Below are 22,633 nucleotides of genomic sequence, written 5' to 3' on the forward strand. Positions count from 1 at the left end.
CGTTTTCGCGGCAAAATCGCGCGGTTAAAACCGCCGCGGAAACGCGAAAAAAACGCCACGTGTGAACTCAGCCTAAGAGTATGTAGGCCACGATAAGCCACAAGGACAAAATCACCAAAATGAATAGAGCACCCTACAATAGGGCAATACCAAAAATAGACCACATCCACATAGCACTCCCCCTGACGAAGCCGCACTGGTCGCGGCGATACGCGTGGGGTAATGGTCCTGGGCTGAGCACCTACTTGTCTGCTCCTTATTACAGCTTTCCACCTCTTGGTGCCCATGAGCCTAGTAACAGGGAGGTTTATTGATAATAGTGTTATATTTGGATCAGACCATTATAGGCAGTTATAATATATGTACCTTTCATATGTTATATTCTATTGCCATGTAATTGTGGGATGCTTGTCATGTTTTTATCATGATTTTAATGTATAACTCTTTTGCATCAATAAATATTTTCTAGTATCACTATAATGGTTCAGTGTGCGCTTTTGTGCAGTGGTGCCTTCTTCCCTGTAATGAATTGAAGGTCATGATCCATTCAGCCATGCTCTAAGTATATCAGTATTGTCTTTTGATTCCTCCCCTGCCCAGGAGATGTGGTATGCTTCGCATACGGTCAGCCAAATGATTCACTGCACGTGCACGGAATTCGCATAATAAGTACTTACATATGTGTAGATCAGCGATTTATGTTATTTCAGTGGAAAATTCAGAATATATAGTTTTTAGAATTATAACAGAACATTATAATGTTTCATATCATTTCTCAAAAACCCTACGTGATAGGAAAAAGTCATTTCTGAAATCAGCATGAAACAATCTATATACTCGTGTATAAGCTGAGATTTTTAGCCCGTTTTTTTTGGACTGAAAGTCCCCCTCTCGGCTTATACACGAGTCATATACGTCATGGGGTCGGCGAGGGGGAGCGGGGGTGTCGGATCATACTGACCCTCCCTGGCGCATCTCTGCAGCCCCCCTGCTTGTCCCACAGTCTCCCTTCCTTCAGCCGTCACGTGGAAACGCTCATTAAAGTCATGAATATGTGCATATTCATGCCTTTAATGAGCGGTACCACGTGACCGATGAATTAAGTAAGGGAGACCGTGGGAGAAGCGGGGCTGCAGAGACCACGCCAGGAGGGGGTAAGTATATCCAATATTTATTCTGTCCCCGATGCATTGCTGCTCGCCGCTGTCTGCCGCATCCTCTGTCAGTGACATTCAGCCAGCAGAGGGCGCGATGACATGGTTAGTGCACGCCGCGCCCTCTGCTGCCTGAACGTCACTGACACATGACGCGGCAGACAGCGGCAAGCAGCGATGGACCGGGGACAGGTGAATATCTCAGGTGCTGGGGCCCTGAGCCAGCGGCGACACCGGCACCTGTCCCCCATAGCGCGCCGGTGGCATAATATATGGAGCATCTTATGGGGGGCAGCATATGGGGGCTTAATCTATGGAGCATCTTATGGGGGCAGCATATGGGGGCATAAAATATGGAGCATCTTATGGGGGCAGCATATGGTGGTATAATACATGGAGCATCTTATGGGGGCAGCATATGGGGCATAATCTATGAAGCATCTTATGGGGCAGCATATGGGGGCATAGTCTATGAAGCATCTTATGGGGGCAGCATATGGGGGCATAATGTATGGAGCATCTTATGGGGGCAGCATATGGGGCATAATCCATGGAGCATCTTATGGGGGCAACATATGGGGGCATAATCTATGGAGCATCATATGGGGCCTATTCTATGGAGCATCTTATGGGGCAGCATATGGGGCATAATCTATGGAGCATCTAATGGGGCATGTTATGGGGGTATAATCTATGGAGCATCATATTGGGCCTATTCTATGGAGCATCTTATGGAGCATTTTATGGGGGCATAATCCTTGGAGCATCTTATGGGGCCATTATTAACCTTTGCACAGCATTATATGGGGAGTATTTTGTATGGAGCATCTTATGGGGCCCATCATGAACTGTATGGATATTATAAGGGACTCCTGATTCAATATGGATATTCAAAAACATTTAACCTACTGATGTCTCAATTAATTTTACGTTTAGTGGTATCTATTTTTATTTTTGAAATGTACCAGTAGCTGCTGCATTTTCCACCCTAGGCTTATACGCAAGACAATACGTTTTCCCAGTTTTTTGTGGCAAAATTATCGGGGTCGGCTTATACACGAGTATATACGGTAATTAATCAGATACAGCTATAAACCTTAGTAAGATAGGACTAATTATATGAACATTTGGACCTTACATAATTGAACACCTGTTCCCTTCTACCTTTTAATGGAAAATCACCTGACGGACTTATTTGTAATGAACATCTGACATAGCATGACAGGATATTTTACTGCAATCAATAATTTCATAACAAGTCCTGACATACGCAGAGCATAAAGATGACCTAATGTGTTCGCCCTTCCAGCGGTGAATATAAGCTGGACATGATTGATTAAAGATATGGGACTTGAATTCAGATACCCATGTCTATCTTAATTTTGTCACATCACCCTGACTCGATCGAGCTCAACCAATTTGGCAACCATCCAATATGCTGAGAGTCTTTCCTGAGAAAGACAATTCAAACTCAACAGATTCTTATAGTTTTACCTCAGGTTCTTTACCCGTTGATCAATAAACAAGTTAGACTAAAGAGAATGGTCTGCTTATTTGGAAGATAGAAGTGGTTTATGCTGTATGTTGGATTGCACACCCTCTCAATGTGTATGAAGACAGAAGACAGATTCTATAGTACACTGCACCCCCGCATAGCCAGACTCTATATAGTATAATGCACCCACCATAGGCAGACTCTATATTGTATAATGCACCCCCATAGGCAGACTTTATATTGTATAATGCATCTCCATAGGCAGACTCTATATTGTATAATGCACCCCCATAAACAGACTCTACGTATATAGTATAATGCACTCCCATAGACCTGTATAGTATAATGCACTCCCCATAGGCAGACTCTATAGTATAATGCACTCCCATAGCCAGACTCTATAAAGTATAATGCACCTCCCATAGATAGACTCTATATTGTATAATGCACCCCCCATAGGCAGACTCTATATTGTATAATGCACCCCCATATGCCTCTATAGTATAATGCACCCGCATAGGCAGACTCTATATTGTATAATGCATCCCCATAGGCAGACTCTGTAGTATAATGCACCCGCATAGGCAGATTCTATATTGTATAGATGGGGAATGATGGGTCTACTGTATCTGCATCTTCCCGATACTGTTGAACTTGCAATGATGGGCTGGCCACTGCTAGCATTGGGCCCCCCCTCCTGCTCAGGGTTCCAAAGTTGCCAGGTGGCAGCACAGGGAGATCGATTCTCCCTGCTCTGCGGCAGAGTGTAACTGTATGGGCTCACTGTGCACGATGATACAGTTACATTAGCGTAGCTCCGGGTGGGATCGCTCAGAGCACGTAGACTGTGGCAACAGCCCACTCTGCCCCCCCACCCAGTAGCTACACTACAGGTCTTACTTGATGGGGTTTCTGCTGTTTTGGCACCTCAGCTGCTCTCCAAATGTGACATTGCCTCTATAATCTATTCAAGCAAAATTTGCACTCCAAGATAGCAATATCGCTCCTTCAATTCCAATCCATGCCAGGTGCCCAACTAGTTTCTGCCCACATATGGGTTATTGCCGTACTCAGAAAAAATTGAACAACAAATTGGAGAGTCGATTTACCCCTATTACCCTTGTTAAAATTAAAAATTTGTGGCTAAAGCAACATTTTAGTAAACAATAATAAAATGTTTCTTTTTTCCTTTCACATTGTGTTAATTTCTGTTAAGCATCTGAAGGTTTATGTCACGGGGGCTAAGTTCAACTAAGGCTGCAAGACCCGGGGCCCCTGTGGTGTCCCTTTACTAGGGGAAACCCTGTCTGACCCTCAACCCAGGGTTTTTGCTGAAGGTGCAAATGCCTGAGCCTCCGACCTTTCCTTATCTCCTGCTCAGCCCTGCACTTAACCCTCCACCCTCCACCCAGTGAGAAGTCACCACCAAAGCTCCCACACAAATAATGACAGACAGGGAGAACTTAAACTGCACTGCGCCGCACACACACAGGAATAAACAGTAATGTGAACAGGGCACAACTAAACACAAATATGGGAAGGAGAAAGGATAACGACGGATCATACGACACCAGATATGAATCTCTCTCTCTGCAACACCTCCACTCCAGACCGGAACCACTTGGTATGAAACACAAGCTATAATCGGCGACGCCCATAGGCCAGCATGACTATTTAAAGACCGTGGGCGTGACTAACCATCCAACCTGGTCTCCAGCAGGATTAACCCCCGAGAGCCTGAAGATCAGGCCGGCGCCACTGAGGCTATAGTGGCTGGAGGTGGAACTACCTCTGCCTGCCGGATGCTGTGGTGTGAACAGCGTCCGACATGACAGTTTAATACCTTTCCTTGATGCATATTTGAATACCTTGAGTGGTGCAGTTTTCAGTTTTTAAAACACGGTCTTCTTAGGGGGTTTCTAATGTATATGCATTTAAAAGTGAAATGGTCCCTACAAAAACAGGTTTTGTTAATTTCTTCTTGAAGAATAAAAAATTGCTTCTAAAAAGGGAACCTGCCATTTGATTCAAATTGAGTGAACCACAGGCAGCAAATCAGAGCCTACCTATGCAATTGCACCCAGGTATGTTTTACACTGAAAATAAGACTGCTAGTGTATTTATTATGTGATTTAGATACATAGGGCAGGTGCAGTTGACAACAGATTCTCTAATCTGATAGAAATGGATTGATTATGCCAATCATACTTTGATCAAAGTTTGATTAGAGTGTGATCATTGTCTGATCCAATTCTCTCGGATGAAGAGAAGATGGAGATAAAAATGTCTCCATCTTCTCTATTCAGTCAGTCCATGGAAATTTCACTGCACTCAAATGTCATCCAAGTGCAGTCCAATGTTTTACATGGACATATTGACTTGCATGAAGACTGCGATCGAATATCAGATTAAACTCGGGCATGCAGCAGTCTTTTTTCTCAGACCATTGTGGTCCAAGGAAAATAGCTGTTATCCACACGATCGATTAGACTAACATTGATCCGAGTGTGATCTTATTTTTGTCAGATCGTACTTGGACCGAAAATGTGCTCGCCTGCACTTGCCTGTGCTGTACCTTGTCAGACAAGAAGGTGAGGCTTGTCTAAACCAGGGCATGGCTTTATGAAAATGGGATATGGTCTAACATACAACTGTGACGCTAAGTCACTTCTCACATCCAAGCCATGAGATGGGATAGTCCGGAGTCCAAGGTCAAAAGCCAGGAAGGTACGTCATAAACAGAAGGAAGAGACAACGGTGTAGTCAGGTACATTCCAAGGTCAGAATACAAGGAGGATAGAGGATAAGACCAGGAGTGGTTAAAGGGATGGATGGTCAGAACGAGGTTCAAGGTCAGGCAACGAAAGATCTACAAACAGAATGCAAGGCACAGAGAGACAATCCACACAGTAGGTCTGAGAGTAACAGCCCAGTTAAGTAGCCTGGCAATGACCTGGGATAATAAACACCTGGAGGAGACATCCAGTGCCTCTCAGTCTCAGATTGGATGGCCAAGCTGTCAAACAACACCCCTGCACCAGACCAGAAGACTTAGCTGTCAATCATAGTACTGACAGTTTCAGTATACCCCTGTACCAGATAAGATGGTTGAGATGTCAGTAACTGCATCCCAGGGACACTAAGGGGTGGAACCGTGACAGCAAGACTGTGCCAAAATTATCCTGTAATGTAAGCCAACTAATAAGGCCCTATAAACTTAGACTAGACAGTCTGAAGATATATCAGATTTATCAAACGGCATGAATCATAATGATAAATGTGGCACATTTTTGCACTTTCTACTAACTGAACAGTATTAATAAATATGCCTAATGAATCACTTTTACTTAGAAAATTATGTAGCTATTTGTTTATAAAGGAAAATGTTTACCTCCAAATGTCTCTGTTATTGCCATGCTTTCAATACCACCTCCTAATAGCTTGCTGTAAGAAAGCATACAGATTTATAATGACTTTACTCAAAACTGTGTAACGTGAAATATAAAAATAAAAACATTAAAAAACGTGTCTTAAAAATAAACTTCCAGTTGAGCCATGGCAGATACAGTGCAATAAAGAACAGCACCACAAAACAGTGGCTGCACAGTGCCTTGTGCAGCTGCAGGTCAGGTGACCTCGTCAGAGACAGTAATGCACCACCCTTAAGAGAATTCAGCTATGGATTTTTTCATTTTTTATGCCTTCTCAAACTTGCTTTTTTTGTCCAGATATGTGTTGCAATTTGATATTAAATTATTAAAATGTCTACAAACATAGTATTTATATGGCATTTTATTGTCAGTAGTATTATATCAATATGCTGCATTCTTAAACCCAACTATTGTAATATTATTTTTTTGTAGTTTTCTCCCTTCAATTAAAAAAAATACTTCACAAATGGCGGTAAATATTGAGGTACTAAAGTATGTATAAACAGTGTAAAGGAGAGACCGGAGCCCAACTACCACCACACGGCGTGGGTGTAGGCCGGCGTGACAACAGGTTGGTGGGAGGTTGGGTTAACATCAGGTGAGGGGTGGGCCAGGAATTAAGAATTATAGGAACAGGAAGGGGAGGGGTTTATCATTATTTCGCTCTCAGGAGTCAGTGTCACTTCAGGATGGCCTCCATTACACAACTGTCACAATTAATTTTTGGGTTCGCGGCAGCTCTGGTTCCGCTATAATTTAAATATAGCTTTTTTCCTTTCAGGCCAGCAAGGTTTAATGTCAGTTTTCCTTACTGGCAGCTGCTGTGTTGTTTGTCAGCTGATGTGGGTGGTGACCACTCCCACCATTCTTTAAATAGTCAGGTGACTATTGGTAAGAGAGTTTTCCTCTGGAGATCAGCCAATGAGTGTGGAGCTCTCTGGTGTCAGCGTGTATCAGCTGCTTGAGGTCCTGGTTCCGAATCCTCTGCTGCGTGGAGCTTGCAGCAGAAGCTAGAAAGCTAAGTTTCTTTTTTCCCTGTCTTGGTCTGTCTCGTGCTTGTCACTACCCCCTGTGTTTACACCATTTACAGTGGCAGGGGGAAGGACCCGCATAGGGTGTTAGGGGAGCTTAGAGATAGGCACAAGATTTGTTAAGAGGTTCCCCATCCCTCTTTCCCTATTATTAGGGCCTTCCCCCTTTTTCCATCCCTGTTGTTGGTTTGTTGTGCTGTCCGCTGGTCCTACCCTAGAGGGTTGTGACATTATCACCAACCGAACCTTAATTCCGGTGAACCTATGGTGCAACCAGAGGCTTTGGCTTGCCTTTTCCAGACCCTCACGGATGAGTTAAAGAAGCTGCGGTCTCAGGTGGTACAGCAGCTTCAGAAGGTGTCTGGGCTCATGGTCTCTGCTCATGTCTTGGCTCAACCGGAACCCAAGATATCTCTCCCTGACAGGTCCTCTGGAGGGAGAGATACATTTTTGATCTTTAAGGAAGTCTGTGAGTTATATTTTAGGCTTTGCCCTCGTTCATCAGAGAGAGTGAGGAACAGCTTGTGGAGATTATAGTCTCCTTTCTCAAGGGTGATCCCCAAACCTGCGCCTTCTCCCTGCTGACTGATTCACTATCTTTGCGGACGGTGGACAAGTTTTTTTGCAGCATTGGCGATGGTGTATGGGGAGCCTGATGGCGTCTCCCTGGCTGAGTCTCGACTCCGAAAAATCAAGCAGGTAGGTTGGCCGGCTGAGGAGTACTGCTCGGAGTTTTGGAGATGGGCCACTGGCACGCAGTTGAATGACCGTGCTTTTAGAAGGCATTTTTGTCAGGGTCTGTCAGCTAGGCTCTGGTGCAGTATGCTACACCTGGGTCGTTGGAGGCCACTATGGCCCTTGCTATTCGGGTGGATAGACACCTCAGGGAGAGACATACACCAAATCTACCCCCTGTTGTTCTTTCTAGGGACAAGGACACAATGGTGCAGATGGACGAACCCATGCAGGTGGGAGGAGTCTTCTCTCAAACTAGGTTGCCTGCAGTTCGCTGTGGGATGGGGACATGTTTTTCTGAGGTCTGACTGATCAATACATCAATGTCTGCCCAGCTCACGCCAAAGTATGTGCTCCATCACAAAAGCCGCGTTCCCCTGGACGTGTGGAGGGAGACATGCAGGGTGTGTAAATTTCCTCCACCTTTATGTCTCAGTGTACCATTCCAGCTGAAGTGGTGGTTGGTAGGAAAGCTGAGACCATAACGGTTCTTGTGGATAGTTGAGCTGGAGTCAGTTTGGTGGATTCTCACTTTGTTCTGTCTACCCAGCTCACGCCAAAGTATGTACTCCATCATAAAAGCCGCGTTCCCCTGGTCATGTGGAGGGAGAAGTCCAGGGTGTGTACATTTCCTCCACCTTTATGTCTCAGTGTACCATTCCAGCTGAAGTGGTGGTTGGTAGGAAAGCTGAGACCATAACGGTTCTTGTGGATAGTTGAGCTGGAGTCAGTTTGGCGGATTCTCACTTTGTTCAAACCCATGGTCTGATCGGTAGGACGCTGGCAAGATCCATAAACGTTTGGGCAATTGACTCTGTTCCTCTCAGCCAGGGGAATGTGATCCAAGCCGTAGATAATATTAACCTGCATATAGGGACTCTTCATGAAGAGTCCCTCTTATGCTACATCTTGGAGGGTATGTCTATTTCCATCGTCTTAGGCCTTCCCTGGCTGAAGAGTCACAATCCGGTCATAAATTGGCAGTCCAGGGAAGTAGTTAGTTATAACCAGTCTTGTAAGAACTGTTGCCTGGGAGCTTTGATCTCTACTGTCCTTCTCAGCCTACCTCCTCTTCGCAAGAGGTGGCAGCTAAGGTGCTTCCAGGGAGTAGGGGCAAGACTCAACCCTCACAACAAGCAAACCGAGTCATGGAGTCCACTCAGGAGAATGTGTCAGGGGAGGGTGGTGGTTTCCTCTGTATGTAGCGAGGGTATGAGTTTGGTGACACGGGGGATGCCTTTGTTGTCTGTTCCTCAAAGAGTTCAATATCAATTGGCAAACGCATGCATGGAAATAAAAGTTCAGGTGTGTGAATGAATACGTGTGGGTGTCCACCAAAAACATCAGGTGGAAGTACGCATCTGAGACCTGGACTTCTAGGGTGATTGGGCCGTATTGGGTGTCGGCTATTCTCAGCCTGGGAACTTTCACGCTGGAGTTACCTCCAGTAATGCAGGTACATAACGTATTCCACAGGTCAGCGCTCTGGACATTTGTTGCGCCTTCAGAGCCTACACTATTGCCATCTCCTTTAGGCTGCATTTGCCATCACTTGAGGATCAGGTGACTGCAGAGGTGAATCCTAGTGGGTTGAGATGTCAATTTTTGTGAAGTCCGGTGTTGAGGGTCCAGAGGCTCCTCGTTGAAAGGGGGGTACTTTCATGATTCATTTGGGGATTCTTGGCAGCTCTGGTTCTGCTATATTTTAAATGTATCTTTTTTCCTTTCAGGCAAGCAAGGGTTAATGTCAGTTTTCCTTGCTGGCAGCTTGCTAGCAGCTGCTGTGTTGCTGGTCAGCTGATGTGGGTGGTGACCACTCCCACCATCCTTTAAATAGTTACCTGACACATCCTGCTGACTGTTGGTGATAGAGGTTTTCTCTGGAGACCAGCCAATGTGTGGAGGTCTCTGGTGTCAGCATGTATCAGCTGCTTGAGGCCCTGGTTCCAAATCCTCTGCTGTGTGGAGCTTGCAGAAGATTGAAAGCTAAGATTCTTTTATGTCACGAACGTGGCGTGACTAATCGATCACCTGACTGTTCACTAGAGCCTCTGGTGGTGAGGATGGACTTGGCTCCAGATGAGCGCCAGGTGCCACTCCAGGACAGACCAATGGTCGTGCAGCAGCTGGACCCAAAAGGACAGACTGGATGGAGCAGCAGGCAAAGCTTGCATCACAGTGCAGCTGACCAAGTCCATATCCAAGTGCAGCAGAGCTTGTGTCCGAGTGCAGCAGACAGGAATTACACTAGAGGGCAGCAAGCAGGATTTGCATCAGAGTGCAGCAGGCAGGATAAGCACTTGTGTTATGAATGGGTCACCGAGGATAGCAAGCCCAGGCTAAGCCACAGAAAACCAGAGAGGTTGCTAACTAAGCGGATGCAGACCCCTGATCCTGTCTACACAACTAGCAGTAGCCGTGGAGCATACCTACGATGATCCTAGACGCCTCGGCACAGCCGGAGAACTAACTAAGCCTAAAGCAAGAAAGGGAAAATCTAAACTGCCCCGGAGCAGACCCCAAAGGATTAGATAGCTCCCAAACATATATTGTCGGTGAGACAAGATGAAAACACAAACGCGGGCAGAAAAATAGACTGAGCAAATGATGGGACCCACACTGGCTAGACAGGAAAGGAAAGACACTGTCTGCAATCTCACAAAAAACCCTGCAAAAAGTCCAACACGTCTGATGCAAAAAAAACACTGAAGTCGCACGACTTCGCCCCCGCTATATCAGCACTCTGGTATATTCTGAAAGCAAAGCAAAAAGAGACCAATATAACTTTTGGAAGTGCATTGAGCAGCAGGGTGGTGTACTGGTAAAAAAAAAATCTTTTAAATCTTCTGCCTTAGCGAGTGTGAACGAGCTGAGTGTGACCTGAGCGTAAGTGCGAACCGTGGTAAGTGTGTGACTTGAGATGCAGTGACTTTGGATTCAGGGAGTTTCCAAGGGAGGTATTACTGAATTGTTGTTATATTTTATTAATACTTTTTATTTATTTTTGCTTATCTTATTGTCTTGTGCAATCCCCATTAGGATGTGCTCCACTATTGCCAATGCCATCCAGTGCACGTCTTGCCGCATGTATGAAATCCTTGAACAGCCGGTCGAGGGTGCATACCGCTGTGCGAGATGTGAGCACGTTGTGCATTTGGAAGCCCAGATACTGGATCTAAATGTGCAGCTGGCAACACTGAGATCCATAGACAATATGGAAAGGAGTCTTCTGCTCACTGAGCAGACGCTCAATGGGATAGATGAGGGGGGATGCTAGGTTGGAGCTGCAGGACAATGAAGCAGCTAGCTGGGTGACAGTTAGAAGGCGGGGTAGAGGGAAGAGCACCAGGGAGGCTAGTCCTAATCTGGCACACCCCAATAAGTTTGCTAAATTGGCAGATGAGGGGAGTGTTAGTGCAGGAGTAGCACTGCTGCAGCAAGGGGGAAATAGGAGAGCAGGGCAGGCCAGACAGGTTCTGGTAGTGGGAGACTCAATTATTAGGGGAACAGATAGGGCAATCTGTCACAAAGACAGGGATTGTCGAACGGTGTGCTGCCTACCTGGCGCTCGAGTTCGACACATCGCTGATCGGGTTGACAGATTACTGGGAGGGGCTGGTGAGCATCCAGCGGTCATTGTGCACATTGGCACAAATGACAAAGTTAGAGGTAGGGGGAAGAAAACGGCTAGAAGGTTGGAGGAGTGTTTAAACTAGGGACGGGGGGAGGGTATTCCTTTTATAGGAGGGGAAGACAGTGCAGATAGAGACCTGGGCACAAATAATGACATTGGGGGTGGAGGTGGCATGGGGGGTGGGGTTAGAACAGTTAATAATTTAAGAAAGAATAGAGGTACAGAGAGATCCATAAAGTGCATGTATACTAATGCCAGAAGTCTCGCCAACAAAATGGAGGAATTGGAGTTAATGTTGTTGGAACATAATTATGACATGGTGGGGATATCTGAGACATGGCTGGATGAGAGCCATGACTGGGCTGTTAATTTACAGGGCTATAGTCTGTTCAGAAATGACCGAACAAATAAGCGAGGGGGAGGCGTGTGTTTATATGTAAAATCATCCTTAAAACCCATCCTTCGTGATAATATATATGAATCTAATGAAAATGTAGAGTCCCTTTAGGTAGAGATAAGGGGAGGGGGGAAAAATAATAAATTACTGATAGGGGTTTGTTATTAATCTCCAAAAATAATGGAAGCTACAGAGAATATCCTCATAAAGCAAATAGATGAAGCAGCGACTCAAGGAGAAGTCATTATTATGGGGGACTTCAACTACCCTGAAATACATTGGGGAACCGAAACCTGCAGTTCCAGCAAGGGTAATAGGTTTCTGACAACGATGAGAGACAATTACCTTTCACAACTGGTTCAGGACCCAACAAGAAGGGGGGCACTGCTAGACCTAATATTAACCAACAGGCCAGACCGCATATCAAATGTAAGGGTTGAGGGTCACTTGGGTAATAGTGATCACAAATTAATAAGTTTTCATGTATCCTTTAATAAGATGTGTAGTAGAGGGGTTACAAGGACACTAAACTTCAGGAAGGCAAATTTCCAACGGATGAGAGATGATCTTGGTGCAATTAACTGGGACGATATCCTGAGACATAAAAATACACAAAGAAAATGGGAGACATTTATTAGCATCCTGAATAGGACCTGTGCACAATATATACCGTATGGGAATAAACATGCGAGAAATAGGAGGAAACCACTATGGCTAAATAGAGCTGTAAGGGGCGCAATAAGAGATAAAAATAAAGCATTTAGAGAATTAAAGCAAGTAGGTAGTGATGAGGCATTAAATAAATACAGAAGATTAAATAAATTCTGTAAAAAGCAAATCAAGACAGCAAAGATTGAGACAGAGAGACTCATTGCCAGAGAAAGTAAAAATAATCCCAAAATATTCTTTAACTACATAAATAGTAAGAAGCTAAAAAATGATAGTGTTGGTCCCCTTAAAAATAGTCTGGGTGAAATGGTGGATGAGGATGAGGAAAAAGCCAATATGCTAAATAACTTTTTTTCAACAGTATTTACACAAGAAAATCCCATGACGGATAACATGATCAGGGATAAAAATTCTCCATTAAATGTCACCTGCTTAACCCAGCAGGAAGTACGGCGGCGTCTACAAATCACTAAAATTGACAAATCCCCGGGCCCGGATGGGATACACCCCCGAGTACTGCAGGAATTAAGCACAGTCATAGATAGACCACTATTTTTAATCTTTAAAGATTCCATAATAACAGGGTCTGTACCACAGGACTGGCGTATAGCAAATGTGGTGCCAATATTCAAAAAGGGGACAAAAACTGAACTTGGAAATTATAGGCCAGTAAGTTTAACCTCAACTGTGGGTAAAATCCTGGAGGGTTTTCTAAGAGATACTATACTGGAGTATCTGGAGAAGAATAACCTTATGACCCAATATCAACATGGGTTTACAAGAGACCGTTCCTGTCAGACTAATCTGATAAGCTTTTATGAAGAGGTAAGTTCCGGACTGGACCAAGGGAATGCAGTGGACGTGGTGTACATGGACTTTTCAAAAGCTTTTGATAAGGTGCCACACAAAAGGTTGATACATAAAATGAGAACAATGGGGATAGGGGAAAATATGTGTAGGTGGGTTAAGAGCTGGCTCAGGGATAGGAAACAAAGGGTGGTTATTAATGGAGCACACTCGGACTGGGTCACGGTTAGCAGTGGGGTACCACAGGGGTCAGTTTTGGGCCCGCTTCTTTTTAACATATTTATTAATGACCTTGTAGGGGGCATAGAGAGTAGAATTTCAATATTTGCAGATGACACTAAACTCTGCAGGGTAATTAATACAGAGGAGGACAATTTTATATTACAGGAGGATTTATGTAAACTAGAAGCTTCGGCTGATAAATGGCAAATGAGCTTTAATGGGGATAAATGTAAGGTCATGCACTTGGGTAGAACGAACAAGTTGTATAATTATGTGCTTAATTGTAAAACACTGGGCAAAACAGTCACTGAAAAAGACCTGGGTGTATGGGTGGACGACAAACTCACATTTAGTGGCCAGAGTCAAGCAGCTGCTGCAAAGGCAATTAAAATAATGGGATGCATTAAAAGAGGCATAGATGCTCATGAGGAGAACATAATTTTACCTCTATATAAGTCACTAGTGCGACCACACTTAGAATACTGTGTACAGTTCTGGTCTCCGGTGTATAAGAAAGACATAGCTGAACTGGAGCGGGTGCAGAGAAGAGCGACCAAGGTTATTAGGGAACTAGGGGGTCTGCAATACCAAGACAGGTTATTACACTTGGGGTTATTTAGTTTGGAGAATCGAAGGCTTAGGGGTGATCTTATTACAATGTATAAATATATGTGGGGACAATACAAAGACCTTTCTAATGATCTTTTTACTCTTAGACCTGTGACGGGGACAAGGGGGCATCCTCTACGTCTGGAGGAAAGAAGGTTTAAGCATACTCACAGACGCGGATTCTTTACTGTAAGAGCAGTGAGACTATGGAACTCTCTGCCATATGATGTTGTAATGAGTGATTCACTACTAAAATTTAAGAAGGGACTGGATGCCTTTCTTGAAAAGTATAATATTACAGGGTATATACACTAGTCTCCTTAATATTGCGTTGATCGAGGGAGCTAGTCTGATTGCCGTATGTGGAGTCGGGAAGGAATTTTTTTCCCCAATGTGAAGCTTACTGTTGCCACATGGGGTTTTTTTGCCTTCCTCTGGATCAACATGTTAGGGCAAGTTAGGATAGGATATGGGTTGAACTAGATGGACTTAAAGTCTCCCTTCAACCTTAATAACTATGTTACTATGTTAAAGATGATTTCAGGGAATTAGGCTGTAAGCTTAAAGCAAGGACCTCCAAGGTGGTATTTTCGGAAATACTTCCTGTACCACGTGCCACGCCAGAGAGGCAACGGGAGATTAGGGAGGTTAATAAGTGGCTCAGGAATTGGTGTAGGAAGGAGGGATTTGGGTTCCTGCAGAACTGGGCCGACTTCTCAGTTGGCTACAGGTTCTACACTAGAGACGGGCTGCACCTCAATGGGGATGGTGCAGCTATGCTGGGGGAGAAAATGGTTAGAAGGTTGGAGGAGTGTTTAAACTAGGGACGGGGGGAGGGTGTTCCTTTTATAGGAGGGCAAGATAGTGCAGATAGAGACCTGGGCACAAATAATGAAATTGGGGGTGGGGGTGGCATGGTGGGGTTAGAACAGTTAATAATTTAAGAAAGAATAGAGGTACAGAGAGATACATAAAGTGCATGTATACTAATGCCAGAAGCCTCGCCAACAAAATGGAGGAATTGGAATTAATGTTGTTGGAACATAATTATGACATGGTGGGGATATCTGAGACATAGCTGGACGAGAGCCATGACTGGGCGGTTAATTTACAGGGCTATAGTCTGTTCAGAAATGACCATACAAATAAACGACGGGGAGGCGTGTATTTATATGTAAAATCATCCTTAAAACCCATATATATGAATCTAATGAAAATGTAGAGTCCCTGTGGGTAAAGATTTGGGGAGGGGGGGGGAAATAATAAATTACTGATAGGGGTTTGTTGTAAATCTCCAAAAATAATTGAAGCAACAGAGAATATCCTCATAAAGCAAATAGATGAAGCAGCGACTCAAGGAGAAGTCATTATTATGGGGGACTTCAACTACCCTGAAATACATTGGGGAACCGAAACCTGCAGTTCCAGCAAAGGTAATAGGTTTTTGACAACTATGAGAGACAATTACCTTTCACAACTGGTTCAGGACCCAACAAGAGGGGGGGGCACTGCTAGACCTAATATTAACCAACAGGCCAGACCGCATATCAAATGTAAGGGTTGGGGGTCACTTGGGTAATAGTGATCACAAAATAATAAGTTATCAGGTGTCCTTTAAAAAGATGTGTAGTAGAGGGTTACAAGGACACTAAACTTCAGGAAAGCAAATTTCCAACGGATGAGAGATGATCTTGGTGCAATCAACTGGGACGATATCCTGAGAAATAAAAATACACAAAGAAAATGGGGGACGTTTATTAGCATCCTGAATAGGACCTGTGCACAATATATACCGTATGGGAATAAACATGCTAGAAATAGGAGGAAACCACTATGGCTAAATAGAGCTGTAAGGGGTGCAATAAGAGCTAAAAATAAAGCATTTAGAGAATTAAAGCAAGTAGGTAGTGATGAGGCATTAACTAAATACAGAAGATTAAATAAATTCTGTAAAAAGCAAATCAAGACAGCAAAGATTCTTTAACTACATAAATAGTAAGAAACTAAAAAATGATAGTGTTGGTCCCCTTAAAAATAGTCTGGGTGAAATGGTGGAAGAGGATGAGGAAAAAGTCAATATGCTAAATGACATTTTTTCAACAGTATTTACACAAGACAATCCCATGACGGATAACATGATCAGGGATAAAAATTCTCCATTACACGTCACCTGCTTAACCCAGCAGGAAGTACGGCGGCGTCTAAAAATCACTAAAACTGACAAATCCCTGGGCCCGGATGGGATACACCCCCGAGTACTGCAGGAATTAAGCACAGTCGTAGATAGACCATTATTTTTAATCTTTAAAGATTCCATAATAACAGGGTCTGTACCACAGGACTGGCGTATAGCAAATGTGGTGCCAATATTCAAAAAGGGGACAAAAACTGAACTTGGAAATTATAGGCCAGTAAGTTTAACCTCAACTGTGGGTAAAATCCTGGAGGGTTTTCTAAGAGATACTATACTGGAGTATCTGGAGAAGAATAACCTCATGATGACCCTATATCAACATGGGTTTACGAGGGACCGTTCCTGTCAGACTAATCTGATAAGCTTTTATGAAGAGGTAAGTTCTGGACTGGACCAAGGGAATGCAATGGACGTGGTGTACATGGACTTTTCAAAAGCTTTTGATACGGTGTCACACAAAAGGTTGATACATAAAATGAGAGCAATGGGGATAGGGGAAAATATGTGTAGGTGGGTTAAGCGCTGGCTCAGGGATAGGAAACAAAGGGTGGTTATTAATGGAACACACTCTGACTGGTTCACGGTTAGCAATGGGGTACCACAGGGGTCAGTTTTGGGCCCGCTTCTTTTTAACATATTTATTAATGACCTTGTAGGGGGCATAGAGAGTAGAATTTCAATATCTGCAGATGACACTAAACTCTGCAGGGTAATCAATACAGAGGAGGACAATTTTATATTACAGGAGGATTTATGTAAACTAGAAGCTTGGGCTGATAAATGACAAATGAGCTTTAATGCGGATAAATGTAAAGTCATGCACTTGGGTAGAACGAACAAGATGTATAATTATGTGCTTAATTGTAAAACACTGGGCAAAACTGTCACTGAAAAAGACCTGGGTGTATGGGTGGATGACAAACTCACATTTAGTGGCCAGTGTCAGGCAGCTGCTGCAAAGGCAAATAAAATAATGGGATGCATTAAAAGAGGCATAGATGCTCATGAGGAGAACATAATTTTACCTCTCTATAAGTCACTAGTGTGACCACACTTAGAATACAGTGTACAGTTCTGGTCTCTGGTGTATAAGAAAGACATAGCTGAACTGGAGCGGGTGCAGAGCAGAGCGACCAAGGTTATTAGGGAGCTAGGGTGTCTGCAATACCAAGACAGGTTATTACACTTGGGGTTAGTTTGGAGAATCGAAGGCTTAGGGGTGATCTTATTACAATGTATAAATATATACGGGGACAGTACAAAGACCTTTCTAATGATCTTTTTACTCTTAGACCTGTGACGGGGACAAGGGGGCATCCTCTACGTCTGGAGGAAAGTAGGTTTAAGCATACTCACAGATGCGGATTCTTTACTGTAAGAGCAGTGAGACTATGGAACTCTCTGCCATATGATGTTGTAATGAGTGATTCCCTACTAAAATTTAAGAAGGGACTGGATGCCTTTCTTGAAAAGTATAATATTACAGTGTATATACACTAGTTTCCTTAATATTGCGTTGATCCAGGGAGCTAGTCTGATTGCCATATGTGGAGTCGGGAAGGAATTTTTTTCCCCAATGTGAAGCTTACTGTTTGCCACATGGTTTTTTTTTTGCCTTCCTCTGGATCAACATGTTAGGGCAGGTTAGGATAGGATATGGGTTGAACTAGATGGACTTAAAGTCCCCCTTCAACCTTAATAACTATGTTAGTATGTTACTATGTAACACGGGACAAAACAAACTGGCACAAGCAGTAACATATGGGCGGTGATTCAGCACAGCCCCAGCTGGAGCTGGCTGACCCGCATAAAGCAGAGATAGACAAAACCAGATTAAATGCAAACAGAATAGCAAATTAATCACTTAGCTGAACCATGCAGGGAAAGAGCAGGAGACATCAGACATCAGAAGGCACAGGAAGAAAATCACCAGCATGGATAGAGGGAGTCGTCTGTCGTAAATCCCAATCTGAAACCCCAGATGAAGGCCGGATGTCCCAAGATGCTAATGGTAAAGGCAGTAGCCTATTTCCTGGGGGGTTACAGACCCATATGGGGAATCCTATTTCAGCTCCCCCATACTTATTGCTGGTCCATATCAGCGCTACACAGATGTCCCAGGCAGGGCGAGTATCGGAAAGGGGACTGTTCTCTGTGGGGTCACCACCCCAGCTGCAGTTTACTGGTCCATCCTCATCTTTCATGCCGATCCCTTCCAGCATGGTGCAGCCTCCTAGGGCCCAGACAACAAGTTCCCCCATACCTCCATCTTTCGGATCCAGATGGCTGAGGGTTCAGCAGTAAGACTTTGAGAAGCAAACGGGAGCTTGGATTCCTGATTTACAGCTAGAGGATCACAGCTCCTTTCCAGCCTGGTATTATTCTTTGTCTTGTCTATTTCCTCGTCTTTATGTCTTCAGGAGTAGCGGGTAGTCCAGGGGTACACTTCACAGGCTTAGTACTGGAACTTGAAGGTTGGCCAGACATGATTGGTGATGGGGTTAGGGAAGTGCTGGCGAATGTTAGATATTTATTAACTCATTTGGAAGTGGGTGGGGCAACTCTTAGGCACTTAGTCACGTGGGTTAGTCCCCAAGTTTGCAGGCAGAGAGGGTCTCTCAATGAAATTGAGGTCTTGAGTCAAGTTTCTGACCAGTCTCGGTTTCAGTGCAGACCGAAAAGGAGAAGTAGAATAGAATTCATCTTGACGATAGGGCACATGGGGAAGTTTGTGTTTGCTTTGAAAGTTCCCTGGAAGCCCATCTTAAAAAAGAAGTAAGGGAAAAAATTTGGAAAGGCGAGTATTTTGCAGTTTTTCTCTTTTACCATTGGAAAATTTTTATGTAGATAAAAGTAAAACGTAGGACAGCATATAAAGATGAGGAGTAGCAGATATGGTGCTTGTTTCCTCAAACATTCACTAACTGTCTTCAGGCTTTTCTGACCAACGTTATAGGTGTGTTAGCGTGGGTGTTCAGGAGCCGGAATCTCCAGGAGTGGACCCACTGGACCGTGGCACCGAGGGGCCCCGGGCGAGATGCCAGGTGGAACCGACCCCTATACAGGAACCGTTAGGAGCAGGCCCAGGGGTTCAAGTACCACGGTAGCCGGTAACGAGAGGGGCGGCTCAGGATGGACTGGAGTGGGAGTGTGGGACTGAAGTGTAGACTGTAAGGCTGGAACGTGGAGAGATGGCTGGACCGGAAAACAGGAGACAGGACTGGAGTAGGACTGTAGGAGAGTGGATAGCTGGATGGAACAGGAACACCGGAGGCAGGACTGGAGTAGGATGGAACCGGAACACAGGAACAGGACTAGAGTAGTACTGTAGGAGTGTGTATAGTTGGATGAAACAGGAACACCGGAGGCAGGACTGGAGTAGGATGGAACAGGACTGGAGTAGGACTGTAGGAGTGTGGATAGTTGAGTGGAGCAGGAACACCGGAGGCAGGGTTGTAGTAGGCTGGAACAGGAACACAGGAACAGGGCAGGAGATGGAGGAAACAGGAACACTGGAGCAGGACTGAGAATACTGCAGGGAACACGGAAGACAGGCTGTGAGGCTGCTGCAGGAAACACCGAGGACGGCACCGAGAGGCTGCAGAGAGCACAGGAGGAAGCAGGGCCCAGCGTGCAAGGTAACACAACGATCAGGCGCCTCCCTCAGGGGGAAGCGGCCTGATATGGCCCCATCTGGTCTGCCATTGGTCCGAAGGTGCTTCCGGGTCAGGGCACTGCCGGAGCACAAGAAGCAGAAGGGAGGCGCGGCCGCGGCCTATGGCGCATGCGCATTGCATGCAGAGATGGCGTAGGCCGCGAGCCTGTCAGAGGTGACCGCCGTGGCCGTCGGGTGGCGAGAGGCTGCGGCGTGGGAGCGGAGGCTGGGTGAATATGCAGAGACGGCGTGGGAGCGGAGGCCGGGTGAGTATGTCGGAGCGGTGTAACAAGGTGAAAAAGTGCCGGAGAATTGCTCACCCCTGTATTGCAATGTGGACTCTATTGGTGAGGCCCATAGGATTTATAGGGGGCAAGCGTGACTGTAGTATGATGAGCAGTTTCGATAGTAAAAAGCTTTCCGACTCACATTACAATAGGATCAATAGTTGGTTATGAGTGATGGCTCCTAGCAGATATGGTCATTCCTTTCACAGCGGGGATGGTGTTGCCGGCCAGTCAGCTAGACAGTCAGGGACTCAAGGAACCGGAAGCCAATCAGGACAGCTGGGGTTACAAAAGCCAGGTTTATGCTGGCAATTCAGTGAAAGCCAGTGTAAATTTGGGGCTCTGCAAATTCAAGCATCTCGTCTTCGCATTGCAGTGTTTCTTCCCACGGTGCTGCCAAATGTTTCAAGAAGGCAAGGTCAGCTACCAGTAATGCCATTGGGGGTGACACCGGTAAAATTAACCACGATGCTCCCTTATATAAATAGATTTCTTGATCGAGAAAAGGTTGATTTGTTGTTGGCAGGTTTTGAGGAAGGTTTTAGGATTCCCCCTCCTTTGTTTAAAATTCCATCTGTTTTTAAGATCCTCAAATCTGCAGATCAGTATGCTTTAGTCCTTTCCGAGAAGTTGAGTAAGGAAGTTGCTTTGGGGCATATGTCCGGGTTAGTTAAGGAACCTTAGTTGTGGGAGGGAAGAGTTGATGGCCAATATTGAATTTGAGTCTGCTTTTAGGTTATTGCTCGTTCATTAGACTAGTGTCTGGTTATTAGGAGGGGGCATTTTTTGTGGACAGATGATTATCCATGGGCTGTTCCTTGTCATGTGTGCTATTGGACTCCCTCATCCACTGCTTGGTTGATTTTTCTTATTGTTGATTGTTGTGAGACCATTTTTGGAGTTACTGAGTGAGTGGCAGAGCCCGATAAAATCAAAGGTCCATCTATGTGTATATTTTTTATGAATTGTTTTCGACTAACTAAATTGGAAATTTTGGCTGCCGGAAGAAAAAGTGGTGGCGTTGAGGGCTGAGGTTGCCAAGGTGCAGCAGGTTAAAAATTAATGTTGAGGGAAGTGCAGTCGCTGCTTGGGAATTTCAATTTTTCATGCCGTCTTATCCCTATGGGTAAAGTATTTTCTCAGTGGTTGGCCCATCATTACATTTGGTTGTCTGCTGAGCAAAAAGCGGATCTGACAGTTTGGGGGAGTTTTTTGGAGCAATATAATGGGCAATCGTTGCTAATGGATGAGGTGATGGATAACTCTGAGAATGATCTGTACACGGACACAGCTGGTAGCTTCGGTGTTGGGGCCTACTTCAGGGGTCAGTGGTGTGCAGCCAGGTGGCCTGAAGAATGGTTTAGTCTGGAGCTAGTTAAAAATATTACCTTTCTCAATTTTTTTTCCATATTGATGGCAGTGCATTTATGGAAACAGGGGCTTCAGAACAGGAGAGTACTGTACATTTCAACTGTGATAACATGGGGGCAGTGTTTGCAATTAATAGTATCACTGCATATTCACCTCCAGTGATTTGGGTATTCCGTCAGTTGGCGTTGGCAAGTTTCTCCATAAATGCATATATTACTGCATGTGCCATGTGTACAGAATATGATTGCTGATTCACCATTTCATTTTCAGTGGGAGAATTTTTGGCCGTTGCCTCCGAATGCGGAGAACAAGTGGTTAGAATGCCCTGCGGACCTTTGAAGCATGGTTTCCGAGCTGCTGAATCTCTGATTAGGTCTTCTCTGGCTATTGTCACGTGGGCAGCTTGTCAGTCAGTATGGCACTTATGAAAGGATTGGTTGGGTTCTTTCAATCAGAGGTTATCTGAAGACGATCAAGAGGAGTGCTGCTGATGTGTCTTAGTCAGGTAGCATCGGAGGGCGGGTCATCAGCAAAGGTTTCCTGGTTGATCGTGGGTTTAGCCTTTGTCTTCAATTTGCATGGTCAGAGGCATTTGACAAAAAGTTTCTTGGTAAAACAAGCATTGAAGGGTTTTCATAGGGGTACTAGTTGCAAGGACTTTTAACCGTGGATGTTGTTGCTACTGCCCGGGGAATAGAATTTTGGATTCGAAAATCGAAAATGGGTCAGGCAGGAAAAGGTAGGCAAATAATTTTAGAAGCAGTTCTGAAATCAGCTATGTGTCCTTTACCTTGTCTGTAGCTTTTTAACGCTTTCGGGCCCAATTGGTAAGGACCTTTGTTATGTCATGAAGCCGATTCCTTTGTGTCTAAATACCAATTTACTTCAGTATTTCGGAAATGTTTGAGGATGCTGGGAGTCAAAGTGTTACATCAGACCTCA

At 44.7% G+C, this 22,633-nt stretch overlaps 1 protein-coding gene across 1 annotated transcript in view; it reads right to left on the reverse strand.

Moving 5' to 3' along the window:
• DMC1 (DNA meiotic recombinase 1) overlaps window positions 1-22,633 on the reverse strand; it is a 534,325-nt gene that overhangs the window by 388,346 nt on the left and 123,346 nt on the right. The window contains exon 4 of the mRNA XM_073549424.1: window positions 6,041-6,093. Coding sequence (XP_073405525.1) covers window positions 6,041-6,093 — 53 coding nt within the window. The remainder of the gene's footprint in view (window positions 1-6,040; window positions 6,094-22,633) is intronic.

Source organism: Dendrobates tinctorius, unplaced genomic scaffold (genome assembly GCF_039654945.1).
Source record: "Dendrobates tinctorius isolate UK_male_01 unplaced genomic scaffold, ASM3965494v1 ptg000159l, whole genome shotgun sequence".
NCBI classification, from domain to species: Eukaryota; Metazoa; Chordata; class Amphibia; order Anura; family Dendrobatidae; genus Dendrobates; species Dendrobates tinctorius.